Genomic DNA, 18,545 nt, shown 5'->3' with positions numbered 1-18,545 from the left:
TGTGGGCCCAGCCTCATTTTGAGTCTGAGATTGTATGTGGTGGCTCATGTGTGATGCACTGCCCCTTTGTCCGCACCACACTTTCTTGCTGTGCTCAGGGCCTAGGTATCCAGAAACCAATTGCTGGACATCACTACTGAATTTTCTCTGCTTCAAAGACACACACTTGAATGTCTTGATTCCATTTCAGTCTGTTCCTAACAGTCTCCTTGGGGCACCCGCAAAGGTGTCTTGTACTCCTCCTTCATACCTTCATCTCTAAGAGCAAACTGGGCACAGTCAATTCAGCTAAGTGCCAAGGCCCTGTGCTCTATAAGACTGATTTACTGGTTAATGATTATGATAATAGGACACACAAATGAAATCGAGAGGCCAGAAGAGACTGATTTATGTAATAAATAGGCAGGATAGTTTCTCTAGATGCTATTGAGGAATTTAGGAGGAAAAAACCATCAACAAGCAACTGCATTTTCTTATCAGTGATGTGACATATTATAGATGAATTTGAGATCTTCTTTCCTTCCTTGTGATTTGTGAAGTAAGCTTGGCACTAAACCTATTTTGTATCCACAAAGACAAAGACAGATGGAAACCCTGCATTGCAGATATCCTGAGTCCGTTAGCTTGTAGTGAGGCAAGCGACTTATGGCTCTAGCAGGCTGAAAAAGTGGCAGTTTTCTCATCTGGAAAATGAAAGTCTTGGACGGGATAATCTTCCCTCCAGCACTAGCATTCTGTGTTTCTTTGATTTTACATCAAAATGGTATTTTCTTAATCAGCTCTCTGCTGCATCCTTTCCAAAATCATTTTTCTTCCCATTGCAGAAGCATGAGTTTCCAATCCGTTGCTGCATAGTGCTGCCTAATTTTTGCTGTTAATCAGTGAACAAAACACATTCCAGTTTCAGAACTGTATCAGTTTCTCTCCAAGACAGAACTAATTGTCTTTGCAAATTGTTTGTTGAAAAACTTTGAGAAGTGAAATGATTAGGAATTGTTAGTAATGATTCAATTGTTATCGAATCAGTGTTTCATTTAGCTTAAAAACTATATGTAGCTATATACACATATATTATGTGTGCATATCTAATCACACCCCATCCCCCACAAGCATGTCCCCTCCCTCCAAAACACAGCATGGGATAGATACTCCCTAGCCTAAACTATGATACTATTTTTCTCTGCCAGCAAAAGCCGTATCACTAAATCTCTCCCTTTTTGATGCTAGAATGTCAAATGAGTATATTAGAACATATTAGTAATATACAGATCTTACAAAAATTCAGATAATTTGAAGAGGATAAAACTTAGTATTTTATTTTTGGGGATCAACAGGGCATACTCCTGACTCTGTGCTCAGGGATCACTCCTGACATGGCTTGGGGGACCTTATGTGGTACTGGAGATTGAACATGTTCAACCCAGGTTAATACCTTCCCTGCCATAACCCATAGGTCACAGTTTAAATGATTGTCAGTCCATAAACAGATCTTAGCGTGAATTAATGTTGGATTTCTTTTAAAGAGTGTATTTGGAAAAGAGAAGGTAGTTAAAAAATGTCACATTTTACTAGATTTCTAAAAGTGTTAAAGAGATTAGGAGGGTGTGTATGTGGGGGGGCTGGGTGAGAATGTGTGCGCACGCGTGTCCACAAGTGACCACACGCGCATGCGCGCGTATGCTGTGAAGGCTGGAGGGTTGGCTGCAGAAAAAGCAATTTAGTATTGAAGGCCAAATGATTCATTGCAATCTGCATGATCCTATAAATACCTTCCTTAATATATTTTTTTTCAATTCTGGACAGGGGGACAAGAGTATATTTTAATTTAGTTTTTTATAAACACACAAGTACAAGGTACAATATTTAAAAGCTGCAAATGGGGGCATTGTAGTCCAACAAAATTGACCTGTTTGCCCCTCAGCTTCCCAGTACTTCTTAGAGGCCACCATTGCAACCAGTTTCTCATTCTAAATGTTAACAAATATATTTTCACATGATAGAACATTATGCCCAGGATTCATTTCCTGGAATTTTTAAAATAACATAACTTTAATTTTTTTGAGATCAGTATACATAGCTACTGCTCCCTTGTTTATTATAGCTATATAATATTCAATTAGATGGAAAATGCCATAATTTATTCATACAATTAATGAAGATTGGTTACTTTGATCAGTAACCATTAAGAGCACTGTTACCGAGTAAAACACTTCTTTCCTTCCCTCTTTCTGTCCTTCTTTTCTTTCTTCCTTTCTTCCTTTCTTTCTTTCTTTCTTTCTTTCTTTCTTTCTTTCTTTCTTTCTTTCTTTCTTTCTTCCTTCCTTCCTCCCTCCCTCCCTCCCTCCCTACCTCCCTCTCTCTCTCTCTTTCTTTCTTTCTTTCTTTCTTTCTTTCTTTCTTTCTTTCTTTCTTTCTTTCTTTCTTTCTTTCTTTCTTTCTTTCTTTCTTTCTCTCTTTCTCTCTCTCTCTTTCTTTCTTTCTTTCTCTCTTTCTCTCTCTCTCTCTTTCTTTCTTTCTTTCTTTCTTTCTTTCTTTCCTTATTTCTCTCTTTTCTTTCTTTCTTTTTCTTTCTTTTTCTTTCTTTCTTTCTTTCTTTCTTTCTTTCTTTCTTTCTTTCTTTCTTTCTTTCTTTCTTTCTTTCTTTCTTTCTTTCTTTCTTTCTCTCTCTTTTTCTTTCTTTCTTTCTTTCTTTCTTTCTTTCTTTCTTTCTTTCTTTCTTTCTTTCTTTCTTTCTTTCTTTCTTTCTTCTCTTCCTTCCTTCCTTCCTTCCTTCCTTCCTTCCTTCCTTCCTTCCTTCCTTCCTTCCTTCTTTCTTTCTTTCTTTCTTTCTTTCTTTCTTTCTTTCTTTCTTTCTTTTTTAGATCATAGTCTTGACTCTAGGATGTGTTGTCAGGATTCATAGCTCCTAGGAACCTTAGAATCTATACAGAGAATTCAATGCACATGGCATTCCTATGGCAGTACAGTAGTTCTCAGAGGGCATTTCACACATGAGAGGTTATACTTATAGGATAAATACCCTGGGGCCACATATGCACAGTATTATTCACTTAAATAAAAGACTTCTGGCATCTGATGACCAGACCCCATTTCTAATGAGGTCATCTTCTGAATACCTCCAGATGCTCATCCCTGATGCCCAGATAGAGCCACCGTATTCTAGATTTATTTTTATTTCATCTAATCAATGAAGAATACAACTTTTACTTCTCTTGCTCTGGGCACTACTCTTCTCTTAGTGCAGCTTAAAATTATATTAGCGTTTTGGCTGCTTCAACTCACTCTTTACTCAAATCATCATTAAAGTATATTCTACTTACCTTTTATTTCTATAGATGAATTTTAATATCTTAAATGCAAATTTTTAATTTACCCACGTGCAAAACTTATTCTGTTTTTTCAACCGTGGCCTCTTCTAAGTTGTCAAGCTATTCCTACATCTTCATCTTGCCATCAGTATTTCATCTTTTTGTATTTGTTTCCCATTTCCAGCTCAGACTGAGTGTAATATCATGGCTCTAGCTATTGATCTTGAAATAAGGCTTGTAAAGCTATCTTTGTCATAGATTATCAAATACTGCATCAGGAAAAATAAAAAGCTAGTTCAGTGTATAGAAGTTGGTGGTGAGACACATAGAGGGGACAAGGAAGAAAATGAAGAAAAGAGGAAGAGTGGGGAAGAGTTGAACATTTGGGAGCAACTGATAGAAAATAATACCTAAAATCTCTGTACCATATGAAGAGGAGCTGTGCTAGAGGACAACTATGTTCCCCGTAATCATTAAATGTGACCAAAGTAAAATACTTAAAAATAAAATCTTCACAAATAAAAGAAAAATCTTAGACAATGAAGTTAAACCTTCTCTCCCCCCCCCACCCCTATCCTTTTCTTTTTTTTTAGGATATTGGTTGCCCAGTTATAAGTTAAAGTCTTCCTGGGCAACCGGCCTGCACCTGTCTGTCTTGTTTGGTCACATAGAATGTCTTCTGGTGCTACTGGACCATAATGCTACAATCAACTGTAGACCAAATGGGAAAACCCCTCTTCATGTGGCTTGTGAAATGGCAAACTTGGATTGTGTTAAGATTCTCTGTGACCATGGAGCAAAGCTCAACAGCTACTCCTTAAGTGGACACACAGCCCTGCACTTCTGTACAACTCCAAGCTCCATTCTCTGTGCCAAGCAGTTGGTTTGGAGAGGTAAGTCTTTCTCGGTGGCTAATGTAATCCACTCATGGGTTTAAAATTTGGTGTACTGGGGCAATATAGTAGGAACTTTTACTCATTAAGACTAATTAAGAATGTTCTAAAATAAATGTATGTACATATATATGTTTATACATTGTATTTACATTGGTCCTTGGGACCCTAAAATGCATCCACATTAAAAATATAAACATAAGACTGGAGCGATAGCACAGTGGGTAGGGAGTTTGCCTTGCATGTGGCCAACCCGGGTTTGATTCCTCTGTCCCTCTTGCAGAGCCTGGTAAGCTGCAGACAGTATCCCGCCCGCAAGGCAGAGCCTGGCAAGCTACCCGTGGTGTATTCTATATGCCAAAAACAATAACAATTCTCACAATGGAGACATTACTGGTGCCCACTCGAACAAATCACTGAATGACAGTGCTACAGTGCTATAGTTATACTGGCTCAAGTCTTTCATATTAGAATAATGCTCTTACTTTTAAAGTGTAGGAAGTTAATTTCCACAGTTATCTAGCAAATATCTAACTCCTGATATGAGCATGGTAATGTACTAAGTAAGAGACAAAGGAAATCATTTCTCCTTGCAAGGTAGGGAGATAAACATAAATGAAATTAATGCATTTATAAGTAGAGAGCTATAAATTGGAAAAGGAGAAAATCAAGGCATTATGAAAGAGAATGTCAGTAGTGACTATTATGAAATGTAGAAAGACTTTAAAGGCATATAAGCTAAAACTTTAAAATTGAGAGAAACCATCCATCAAAAACCTGGAGTATAAAGAGACATAATAGGCCAGAAAGATGATACAGAGGTTAAGGTGTTTGACTTGCACATAGTTGACCCCAGTTCAATCCCCAGCACCACAACTTGTGATCCCCTGAGCACTTCCAGGACTGAGCCTCGATCACATCCAGGTGTTGCCCCCCCCCAGCCCCAAAAGAAAAAAAAGCACAATAAAGGAATAAAAAAACGGTCATTGATACCAGTCCCTGGAACTTGGCTGATAGAACTGACTTTGCTGAGGACATGGGGTGAGTGGATGGGAGAGAAAGGACCTAGAGATAGTGGTGGGATAATGCTGGCACTGCTGACACCCTGGAGTTGGGTGTGGTGGAGTCACATCTTGTGCCTGAAACATTTCTACTTAATCATGTTGTGAATCATGATGTCTAAATAGAATTTAAAAAAATAGAATTAAAAAAAATCCAGATGCCATAATGACCACAGTGAGCCCCAGGCCAATTAATTAGGATATTTGGAGGTAGTACTCAAAATGAATTATTCAATTAAATAAAATAGGAGCCAAGAGGGGGTCTGAGAAGATATGACAGTGGGTCGAGAGATTGTCTTGCACAGGGCCCGTTCACTGTTAGATCCCCGGCATCACATGTGGTCCTCTGAACCTGCCAGGAGTGATCCCTGAGTGCAGAGTCAGAAGTAAGCTCTGAGTACCACCACTTGTGGCCCCCAAACCGAAACAAAACAAAAAAAATAAAGAGCAAAACACACAAAATAGGAGACAAGAAGAAGAGAAATCTAGTATAAGAAACGTTCTATGCAAAGTTGCTAGGAGAATAAAAAAACTACTTATCAAATGGAAGAAAGTAGTGTAATCGGGGTATGATATGGTAGGATAGGATGAGAGGGACAAGAAGATGGAGGGCTGTCCTCTGGAATATTATGGATGTGATAGAAGCAGCTAGACCATTTTCACTTAAACTCCTCACTCTAGAGTTATACAAAAATTGAATTGGAGGAGGCCAAGAACAGAAGCAGGTAGTCCAGCAAAGGAACTCTTGCAATAGTGTAGGTAAAAGGGTAATAATTTATACATTTGGGCAAACTTGAGTAGGAAAATTACAAGTGGGTTTACCATGTATGGAAGTAGAATTTATCATATCTGGACATAGATTACATGTGGTTTGAGGATGGGAGTGAAAAAAAATGAAATTTTGAGTATTATTGTTAGCCTTTTGCCTTTAGAAAAAGAGTGGATAGTGCTGCTTTTTTTTTTTTAAAGATGGGGAGACTGGTGAAAGAATCATGTGGGACATCATTATATCTTGTTTTTAAAAGTTGAAATTATAAGCACTGCTGCTTGTGCCCTCCAACAAAGGTCAAAATTCTAGAGCTATAGTTTCACACACACTGTTAAATTCACAAACACAAATATCTCAAAAATGTTCCTGATACCCTTTGTATTGATCTCTTCATTCTATATCCCCTCCCATTCTTATATGTTTTCTAACCCTGTAATTTTGGCATTTTCAGAAACTCATATTAAATTACATAATGTATAGGTTTTTAATTTGTTTTCTCTCACTTAATATAATATATTTGAATTAGTTCATGTGATTGTACTCACTGGCACATTAAATCATTTTACTACTGAGTAGAATTAATTGGAAAGATATTAAATCATTTATTCACCCCTCCTAAAGAGGCATCTGGACTATCTAGTTTTTGGCAATTAAAAAAACATGGTACAAATATTTATATACAGGTTTTTGTGTGTGGAAATATTCTAATTTCTCTTGGATAAATACCAAAGAGTAGGATGATGAGTTTGTATAATAAGTTTATAAGAAACTGCCAAAGTGTTGTCCAAAGTAGTTTGTTTTTTTGCATTCCTGCCAACAATGTATAAGATTTCCATTTGCCTTCTACACTTGCCAGAACTTAGTAATGTCAGATTAAATTAATATATATTAGTCATTTTAATAATTCTAGTAGGTATATAATAGGAAATATTATTTTCATTTTAATTCCCTTTATCTCCTTAGGCATTGTGTATATTTTCATGAATTTATCATATCTATTATCTATTTTTAATTTGGTAAAATGTCTGTTCTTATATTTTGCTCCTCTTTTGTCAATGGGTTGTTTTCTTACTATTTTTAAGAGTTTGTTACATAATATTCATGCTCTCTCTTTATCAGATATGTGGGTTTTTTATATTTTAACTCTTTCTTGGATTTCTACTTTCCTAATATTGTCAAAAATAAAAACCTAGGGGCTGGTGTGATAGCACAGCTGGTAGGGTGTTTACCTTGCATGTGGCTGACCCAGGTTCGATTCCCAGCATCCCATATCGTCCCCCAAGCACTACCAGGAGTAATTCCTGAGTGCATGAGCCAGTAATAATCCTGTGCATCACCGGGTGTGACCCAAAAAGTAAAATAATAATAATAATAAAATTAAAAAATTAAAACCTAAAAGTATTCCACACTACCTGGTTGTGTGGAGTATCTCTAAAAAAAGGAAAAAAGGATAAACATATTTATTTTTTTATTAATTCAACTTATTAGATATTTTTCTCCTCTATTTGATCATCTTTATTTTATCCTAGGTAAGATATATTAACTAGTTCAAGTAACAAAAATTTTGCCCCGATTTTCCTCTATAAGTTCATAACTTGGGGTTTTACTTTTACATCTTGGATTCTTTTCAAATTAGTTTTTCTTAATTGTGTGAAGAATGGGGCAAGGTTCATTTTATTTTTAATGGGTGTCCAATAGTTTCAACAGCATTTGTTGATAGACGATTATTTTCACCATTGAATTGCTATCTTGGTATCTTTATAAAAATTATCCTGGCCAAATATGCACTGGATATTGATCTAGCCAGCTCATGAGTTAGGGATCTTTGTTAATTTTTCACTGATTTTGGTTGTTAATAGCTTTAAAGTAAATACCAAAATCATTTAGAGTGAGTCTTCCCTAGATCACTATTAAACACAAAAAGTAGATTTCTCAGATTGATCAAAGATTAAAATATATATTTTATTTTTCTAGCGTTTGTGGGACCTTCTCTGCAGTTTGGGGGCCTCAGCAGTAGTTGGTCCTTTCTATGAGATGAATTGTTCAAAGCCAGGGCACATTTGTGATGCTGTTCTGACATTCTAATGTGGGGGGCCACCAGGGCCACTTTCTTTGTGCTACAGGTCCAACACCCTAAAATCAAAATTTTAAAAATATATTTGGGGTCTTGCAAATTTACTTATGTCTTTGTTCCCTTATTTATTTATATTACTGAGAAACTGAAATTTATCTCTATAGCCTAGAGAAAAATTTTAAGTTGTATTGCTTTCATATAAAACATCTTAAATATTATGTAGTCAAAAAATATTCATTGAGGGGCCTAAGTCATAGTATAATGGTTAGGACACTTGCCTTGCATGCAGCTGACCCATGTTCAATCCCAGGAATCCCATATGGTCTCCCGAGCACTATCAGGAGTAATTCCTGAATGCAGAGCCAGGAGTAACCTTTGAGCACTGGAGGGATGACCCAAACCCCCCCCCCCAAAAAAAATTCATCTACATGAGATTTTTCAAAACAAATTATAGGAGAATAGGAATAGACTTTGTTTTTTTTTAAAAACTTATAACTATGCATATCGGAAAATACACAAATCACCAGGTGAAACTGGATAGCACCATGATAGCTAGCAACTTAAAAAAAAAACTGTTTCAATTTTAGAAACTTTACTCCTAGGATGATAAATTTTATTTTTTGAGTTTTGTGGCTGACAATATGTCAAAGCCAAAAACAAATAAATATCTATCTGATAATTGAGGAAATTTATGCCCATTTATGGATGAAGAAACAGGAGAAAGCGTTTGTAAATATGACTCCTACTCTGGGAGATTAGAAGATTCAATATGTTGTGTCCTATCTTTTGTACTTTTCTGTCTCAGCCTCTTACGCAGTATATTGCACATGAGAAATAATCAATGACTGATCTCTTGCTGATCTGGGAATGGCTCCAGGAGCCCTGAGTGCATGGATGGGAACAACTCCCAATAAATGGAAACTGTTATGTTCATGGCTAATGAAATGCGGCTATTGGTCAGTTTAACTCTGAGTCTCCAGGGACATAGATGAAGGATGAATTTTCTCTCTTGGATTATGTTGTAGGCACTTCGAAAAGTCACATATATCACTATGTAGCTGGACAGAAGGAATTGAGACAGCACACAGACATAAGTCAGGTTAACATTAAACTCGAGACCAGAGAAATCCATTAGAGGAAAAACCAATGCCATGGCAACTGAAAACCGATGTAATTTCATTTGCTATTTAATGGGCTCTTTGTGGAAAAGTGCTCTTTGTGGAAAAGGCTAATTGAGGCCAAAAAATTGCATGCAATTTTCTCTTAAAGGATTTTCCCCCGGTTTTTCAATGTTGCAGAGCCAGCTTTGTCCCATGCTGGATTTTGTCTGCTATTTTTCTGTTTGCCTTTCTACTTAATGCCCCCCATCTTCTGGCCTTTGTTTCCTTTGGTATTAGTATAATAGTGTTCATCAGTTGAGAGGGCTTATTTACCTCAGTAAAAATGTCCTCTCTGTGAATCCTGCATTTCCTTACGAATAAAGAGAGTCAGGTCAGGTTTAGCAGGCTGAAAAGCAGCATATTATTCCTACCTATTTTCTTTTATAGGAAGAAAATGAAAGCTACTTGGTTTGCTCTGCATGAAGCAAATCCTGACAGTTGGAGGAAATTTTGTTACTGCAGGAAAGCCATAAAAATTCAAATGTTTCCTAGCAAAATATAGCATGAGGGGAATGTATAGAAGACTGTGCCTTTTAAAGACTGTCCCCTGACACTTGGTGTGATGGTGATATGTTACCTGAATGTTAGGAAATCCCTTAATCAATATTACAAACATAGGAAGGCAAGATATCATTGGCCTTCTCTTTAACCAAGAAATAGATATATCTACATAATAGATATCTCTCAAACCAGTCCATAACCTTCCATCCTTATATCTTTTATCTTATCCATTGTACCAGCATTAGTCAGACCACCCTAGCCATTCACAAATAACCTTGGGGATCATTTGCCATATTTGCTGTACTGTTAGAACCACCTGTACGATACAAATTCAATACTTTCTTAATATTGACATTATATTTCTTTTAGGAGAAATTTTGTATCACTATAAAAATTGACCCACCAGTGTAAAAATGTTCTTTCATACACCAATAATAGTCATAATAGTAAATACCGGGCAATGAAATTCTTGCACCTCTCACATCAGTTCGGTTAAGAAATGTCCTTCTTTCTTCTCAGGATTTGATCCCTGGCACTGCATACCCTCTGAGCACTAATAGGCATGTCCCGGCTGGCCAACAGCACCACCAGAAGGTCCCCCACCAAAATCAATCCCTTGTCAAATCGTAATATATTTTGGGAGATACTGTCTTATTAATCAGTATGGAATAAAGTTGATGGTCTATACAGGGGTGAAATGTAGAAGAATTCCCTTAAGTATCAGAAGAGAAACAAGTTTGAGACTCTCACTTCATCACTTCAGCTCTGAGCTGGATCTCCAGAGGAACTTACTCTCTGACTTCACTAATCCAGAGGAAAGAATAAACGAAATAAGACATGTGAATATTGGAAAGTAGGAAACAACACTGTCAGTATTTCGCATTCGACATAAAAAAGCCAAGAAACTGAGGTCAAGCAAAGTTCGTAATTGAGGTAGAAGAGGTAGTGCATTTGAGATCCATCATATTAACATATGTATTTCTATTGCCCAAAACAAAGAGACAGAAGTTATATAGTAAGGAAAGATGTATTTTGAGTATCACAACAAATTTAAGAGCCTTGAAAATATATTCAACAAAAGAAATATAAAATTTGAATATATGACATTGAAAAGGTGCTATATTCAAGGTTTCCTAGTAAACATATAGCTCTGGATAACTTGCTTGACAGATGTAATCACTTTCACTTCTTATAGCTGATTAATTTTATGTTTATGTCCTAAACATTGCTAAATAAATATCTTTGGGGTTTTTTTTTGCCTTTTGTGTCACACCCGTTGATGCATAGGGGTTACTCCTGGCTCTGCACTCAGGAATTACTACTGGAGGTGCTTGGGGGACCATATGGGATGCTGGGGATTGAACCCGGGTCGACTGTGTGCAAGGCAAATACCCTACTCTCTGTATTATAATTCCAGCCCCTAAATAAATATCTTTAATTTATATGGAAAATGGAAAAAATAGCAATGAAAGTGGTTTTCTGATACTATATTATTTTATTACTATAGAAGATGAGGATATAGTCCTCTACCCATTTATTAGTGACTTTAAATAAAAAATGTTTGCAATATAGTTGCATTATAATTTTGAGACTTTTAGTGAAATAGGATAACTTTGATTCATTGTACATTTTCTTTTCCTAAGACTTAATGAACTTCTTTATTCTTTTTTTTTCTTGTTTTTCTATATAAAACCCAGTCTTTCAAAGCTAAACCTTTAGCCACATTTCCAATCCTCTCTGAAAATATCTAAATTCAACAGACATCCTATCAGTCTGTTTTATTTTTCAAAATCAGATTTATTTTTCAATCAGACTCAAAAGTCCCTTCTGGAGGCTTCAAAATTCTCCATCCAGAGCTAGCTTGCTGTATATCTCATGAATCACTATCACTCTGGGACCTCTATTTCACATCATTCTAGAGATTCCCCCTTTTTTTTTTTAATTTTCTGCTTCTTGGATATCAAGTCTTCCAAAGTATATGCATTGGTATATTGCCTGACTGGATGACTACAGGCCCTGATGGATTAATGCAAAAGAGTAGAAAAAATAATATATGCCCCAAAATGCATTAGTTGCACCCCAAACTGGCGTACAACTCTAGATTGATAACCATCTTATTTTCAACAATAAAGGAATTACATTATTCATTGTCCTTGGTTTCCAGTACTGTGCTTAAGAAATGGAAGCCCCTTTATATTCTTATCCTTTATATAATATTTATTATCTTCAACTAAGGTGGCAGAAGTGGGGGAGGGCATTTAAATCTTTTATTTTAAAAAATTAAAAAAAATTTTAATTGTTTCTCTTAGTTTTGAATAGCCATAATGATCCACCTTATCTTTTTTTATTTTAAATTCCCTTATTATTGTTTCAGTCTCCAAATATTCATATATATCAATATTAAGAAATTTTCCCTAAAATATGTTAATATTCATATATCCATATATACCAATATTAAGAAATGTTCCCTAAAATATATTAATGTCTTAATATATGAATATTAAAAAATGTTCCCTAATTATTTCTCTCATGAAATCTTTTCTTCAGTTTTCTGTATGCTCTGTTCTTTAAAGCACTGCTTTTAGATATTGTACTGCTTGTATTTTGCTATGATTGTTTTGTAATAAATATATATTTTTTTACTCTTATATTTATATTCTACATTCTGGAAGATTTACTCTAGATGATTTTTCTCTGCTTTTAATTCTCTATCATATTAAAGGTTTTTCTTACATATTTTATAATTCTTTGATATCTATTGATATTTAAGGATGGTGACTAAAAGCTTATTTAGAATTTAACTCTTTGGTGGTCTATGGTTGATTGTATTACTATGCAGGATCTGGCTGGACCTTTTATTTAAGGAAATAGTCACATACAAACTTTAGATAACTTTTTTTCTTAAACTGGTGAGAATCACACACACACACACACACACACACATACACACACACAAAGGCCTCTACCTCTACCTCTAACATTTTTTGGATGGTCAAAACATAATTATCACTATTCTAGGTTCTAGGTTGGGTTGGGATCAAGTGGGCTGGGAATTCAGATATCATTCATTTACAAGTTGTCTAGAATGTACTGTCTTCTCCCCATTCTTTGCCCAGCTTTCTATTCCTACTTAAGAAAGGTTTTTAAACTTCAGTGACAAAGATTATTTTTTATTTCCTTCAAATGAAGTTGCATCCTTATGCTGTTCCACATTTTCATAGGATTTTGTACTTTGCTTTTGTGGCACTGGTATTTTATTTGTCTATTTGAGTAGTGTCTGCTTCCTCACTAAACTTAGCATAAACCAATGCATAACAAAATTGAATGTTAATGGTTGAATACTTAGTAGATGTTCAATTAGATGTAAGTACTAGAACTAGGAAAGGTAGTATATTTGAACAAGAGCAATCTGACCGTCAATGCTGACAAAATGATTCTCAGCATACAATTTATAATATTCAATGCTTTGTTTTCCATATTAAGAGATTTTGTCAGAAAGGATAAAGTAGTCAGGCGTATAAAATACTATTGCTAAATTAAGTAAGTTTAGAGTTTTAAAAGGTTTCAGCAGATTTGGTAACATAGAATCTAGTTATACCTATCAGTTAAGTGAATAGTTCAGAAATAGTACTAGAAGGAACTATGACTCAAAAAAAAGTTAAAGACTGTCTATGACTGTGAACAAGTATTTTAAAGAGTATTTGAGGAGATAAAACATAAACATATATGAAGAAGTGTAGCTGAGAATTTTTTTTTCTTGCAGATGACAGAAAACTCAGCATTTACGAATCTGGTGATAAGGCCTATTAGTGAATGGACATTAGAGAAGAGAGAAAAAATTTATATTGTGAGAATTTCCAGAAGTTTAGAAAACAAGATCCAGAGCTAGAGACAGTCAGGATTGTCTCTGTTATATTGCATTAGGGGGTGGGGTTAAAAAATAATAAAGGATGAGTCTTAACAAGCAGTATTAAAGTTAAAGGAAAACTTCCGTATTGGAAGATATTTTTCAATGTTAAGACATGAAGAGAGAGGAAAAGGGGTCAAAAGTTTGTAAATGGTGTAAAATAATTATTTTGAAGGGTCATAAGGAGGGTATGAAGAGTGGACAGAAGCCTTAGATTTTTGAGTGGTCTTGGGAATCGAGTCCTATTTTTGTTCGCTTTCATGGTGATACCAATCTTGTACTGGTGATACTACCTCTATATCTTGATTTTTTTTTTGCTTTTTTTGGGTCACACCTGGTGATGCACAAGGCCCACTCCTGACTCTGTGCTCAAGAACTACCCCCCGCAATACTCAGGGGAACATATGGGTCACTGGGAATCAAACCCTGATCGGTGGTGTGCAAGGCAAACGCCCTACCCACTGTGCTATTGCTCCAGCCCCCTATATCTTGATTTTTACCTTACATATATTCTTTACTTTTGTGTACAGAGAGAGAGAGAGAGACAGAGACAGAGACAGAGATTCAGACAGAGAGAGACAGAGAGACAGAGACAGAGAAATAGAGAGAGTGTGTGTGTGTGTGTGTGTGTGTGAGTGTGTGTGTGTGTGTGTGTGTGTGTGAGAGAGAGAGAGAGAGAGAGAGAGAGAGAGAGCAGTTGGGTGTACTCTGGACAGGCTTTGTTCATATCACCAGTAAATTAGAAGAAAGACTTTGGCAAAAAAGTGACTTTAAAATGAAGGCACTGGGAGCTATACTAGAAAGAGAGGCAAGAAAAAAAATAAGAAACATTTAATGGACAAAAAGAACAGAGAGAAAGGTTCTGATGAAGTCATGATACAAAGAAAAGTGGTTATGATCAGAAAATTGAAGCACAAATTAGATATCAAGAGAATAATATTAGTCAATTTTAGGTAAAACTGAGTCCAGGTATGACTGTGGGTGAGAATTACTACAGCACAGAGTAGGATGAAGTCACTGGCGAGTAGGAGATCCAGAAACTGAAAGATCAAGGCACTGAATGACTGTGTATTTTTGTTAAAATCACTCAGAATTTTGTGTGGAGTCCTTGATGTGAGTCAGTTGCCCAAACCTTCAGATGCTGATGGTGAAAATAAACGTATTCATGAATTAGGAGAGATGTATAGATGAAAAAAGTAGAGTTTCAAAGCAGAGATGTTTTTTAATTTCTGTTTCTCCCCCCCCCCCCAAGAATGAGCAAATAATTGAAAGAAGCACTAAGGAATCATATATACGACGAAGAATACAGCTCTGTACTGTAGGCCAGAGTTAAATATCCTGCAACCATTCTTTGAGCTTGTAACAGGGCAAAGCTAGTTCAGTTGCCATGGTGACCAACGCCATGTCTCCAGGCTCATTAATCCTATGTTCCTAACTAAGCACTTAGCGATAGCTTCTGAATAAATGCAGCAAAGCTCTGCATACTGAAAAGGGCACATTCATGTTAAGCAGGGGGAAAAGGTTTTCAATTTCATTCATTAAACTTTAGTAAATAATTTAATATCTTTGTGCATCCGTCTTCCTAGTTAATGAATAAGGATAAATGCTTAATGGAAAATCTACCCTAATAAAGTTAGCAGCATCAGCTTTACCTATAAAGGAAATTGATGTTGCTGGTATATATGCATATGAAGAAGGAAATGGAAAGGAAAATAACATATATTAAGTGGCTACGATGTGGAATGTCAGGTATTTTAAAATAAAATGACTCATTTAAACCTGCTACAACCATGTGAGGCTAGGTGCATATTACTCTCCTCGGTTTAGAGATGAGAAATCAGAAACAGAAATCAAATAGGCCCCAGGACATACAATTGGTCGGATTCTAGCAGGACCAATTCTATCTAGTTTGGGTGCAAATGTTCTTCCTATACCTTACTGAAAAACTCTACAACACTTGCCCTTCTGCTTGCCATTTGCTTAGTTAAAAAAAAAAGAGGGTGGAGGGGAAATTTGCAGCTTTTTAAAGGATTTTACCTGGATTAGCTTTAAAATTCACCACTTATATATATTTGTATATTATATAGGGAAGCGATATATATATACATACATACATATATGTATATCTTTAACATAGGGGAAGGAAAGGAGTAGCACATTGAAGGTGCTCAGGGGATCACTTGTGGAGGTTTAAAACTTTCAGCTGCATGTAAGGCAAGCACCTTAACACCTGCTCTGCCTTTTTCCCACCACAACATGTTATTAAAGGCTTTTTTGAAAAAAAATGATAAAGAAGTGGTGTATATTAAAACTGTGTTCAATTAAAAGATGTAGAGAACTCTCAGTGCCTCTTCCAAAAAAGGGTACCAGGAAGGCAACTGTTTTATCTCCATTTTACATTTTCTACTTCGTAAAGATGCCTTTGCAGTTTGGAATTGCAAAGCAGACAAAAACCAGCACAGAAGCTGATTCCCCCACCGTCTACTTCCTAACAAAATGTCTTTATTTGCTCCAAGACAAGTATAGATAAATATTGGAAAATAGATATTTAAAAGCCATTAATTCATTTTTTAAAATTAAACTATTTAATTAAAAGCAACACCTTGGTTTCTCATTTCTGCCTTTAGCAGTGTGACATGACAAGTTTTGAAATAATAAAAACAACTTTCTGCAGTTAAATAGACCTCTGTCACTAATGTACTATTGGGATTTAAAAAAATCCAAATACTAATTGGTTTTGTTTCACCTCTAAGTCTCTCCCAGTTTTGTTTTCTTAAATTTAAGTTGCTAATTAATGTCTTAGATGATTGCCTAGTATTCCTTTAGAAGAAAATTGTTAATTGTAGCCTTCTTTTCCCTTGTGAGTATTATAGGTATCTTAGATTGACTCTCTACTTTAAATTCTCTTTTCGTAGGAGAATTGTGACTGTTTTCAGAATTTTCAGCCTTTATTTTTTAAGTAGAAGCATCTGAAACCAGAAAATGAAGGATAGAATTTCCTTGCATCTGTAAACTTTATTATTATTTTTTCTATCAGCATGTCTCTAATTTTTTAAATTGAGGAACCTGGACCTTATTATGCATGGAACATTTGAAACATCATTTAGCAAAATACAACAGATTTACAAACAGAACTGCATGTTTTCTTTATAGACTCTGTAAGCATTAACTAATGGAAGATAATTTAAGCCAATTTACAAGGAAATTCAAGCACCAAGCTGTGGAGCTAAAATAGTTAAATCAGACAAGAACCAGAGGCTCCCATCTTAGTAAGGTAACTGAGGAACTTTAGGGGAATTAGGTGAACCGGTGAAAGCTTCAGAACTGATGGATAAGATCAGTAAATGCCAAATTCCAACAGAACTTTCTATTAATTAGAAAGCTAATGGGAGCACAATAGCAGCGGACCTCTCTCTTTTCTGAGATAAACGTTTCTCCAGTAATCAGAAGAGGTATTAGTCACCTCCCACTGAGACTAGAGCCACCACCGCTAAGTCCTTTGAGCTAGGCATCCTTGGCCTTTGTTTACTTGCATCTTTAGAAGTCAGCTTCTCTCAGAAACACTCTTCAGTTTCTAGGTCCTCGCTAACCAAAGAACCAATTTCTAAAGACTGGAAGTGAATTCGCATCATGCAAGCAAGCAAAATCGAATAAACCTGGGTGGGGACACCAAGAAAAATTTGGATAGGAGCCCTGAGGAAAATAATAATAATAATAATAATAATAACAACCGGATATGATATTTCCATTGTATGCTTGACACTTTAACCCAACTCTCATTCAATTCTTACAACTACTCCTCAGGTCATTACTATTATTTCTATTTGCATTCTAAGACACCAAAGGAGGATTTGTTTAATGTAAATAAGACCAAGCTGAAAGGCGGAACCTCATTGTAGATCATAGGCTTTATCCACTAGGTGGTGCTGCTTCACCTTTGCTACTCAAAATCCTGCAAGGTAATTTGATTTTGGGATTGCCCTGTTGCCTACTTTTGTGAATCTTACTTCAACAGCGTATGTGTCAGGGCTGGAGCGATAGCACAGCGGGAAGGGCGTTTGCCTTGCACGCGGCCAACCCGGGTTTGATTCCCAGCATCCCATATGGTCCCCCCAGCACCGCCAGCAGTAATTCTTGAGTGCATGAGCCAGGAGTAACCCCTGAGTATCGCTGGGTGTGGCCCCAAAAAGGAAAAAACAAAACAAACAACAACAACAACAACAAAAAGTGTTTATGTCAATCGGGAAACCCACACTTCCCTGACTGCCTTCAAAACCTGCGCCTTCATATCTCTTGGTTAAGAGCCAATTATTTCGCTCCTTCTCCAGTGCTGACAGTGATATTTGGGGTGGCTTTTGACCCAGGAGGCTACAATACAGTTTGATGTAAGTTTAACGTTTAAGAGCAGAGGTTTCTGAGTAAGACAGCATGCGTTAAATCCTGCCTCCTCTCTTTACTATCTGTATGGGTGAGGACAAGATTTAACCTCTGTGAGTTCCCACTCTCATTATTGAGCGTGGATATTCAATCTGATCCTAGGGAACTCTAACACAGGTTGATGATCTTGAATGAGGTGGATTGTGATGTACATTTTTGATGAGATGCCATTTGTTAAACGTTCTTAGACTAAACAGGACAAATGTCCCCACGACTCCCCAAGTATGAAGGAAGGGAATTAAGTGGTTGAAACACATGATAGGTTCTGACCTCAAGGGCCAAATTCTCCCTCTCCTCTTTTTTCTCAGTCATATCCATTAAGAATACAACTCACAGTAGCCCACATTTCCATAATTAGAGAAGACTCTGTGTTCTTGAATGATTAGTCACTACTTGTTTTACTGAGCTTTTAAGTAAATATATGTATTTTTTAAA

The 18,545-nt window shown here is 36.1% G+C and overlaps 1 protein-coding gene across 1 annotated transcript in view; it reads left to right on the top strand.

Moving 5' to 3' along the window:
* Positions 1 to 18,545, top strand: part of ASB4 (ankyrin repeat and SOCS box containing 4) — a 75,276-nt gene that overhangs the window by 5,800 nt on the left and 50,931 nt on the right. Inside the window, exon 2 of the mRNA XM_004602198.2 lies at positions 3,902 to 4,201. Within this exon, the coding sequence (XP_004602255.1) occupies positions 3,902 to 4,201 (300 nt within the window). The remainder of the gene's footprint in view (positions 1 to 3,901; positions 4,202 to 18,545) is intronic.

The sequence above is a fragment of the Sorex araneus genome, chromosome 1 (genome assembly GCF_027595985.1).
Source record: "Sorex araneus isolate mSorAra2 chromosome 1, mSorAra2.pri, whole genome shotgun sequence".
NCBI lineage: Eukaryota > Metazoa > Chordata > Mammalia > Eulipotyphla > Soricidae > Sorex > Sorex araneus.
The sequence above is the reverse complement of the archived record's forward strand: the minus strand, read 5'-3'. Positions and strand labels throughout refer to the sequence as shown.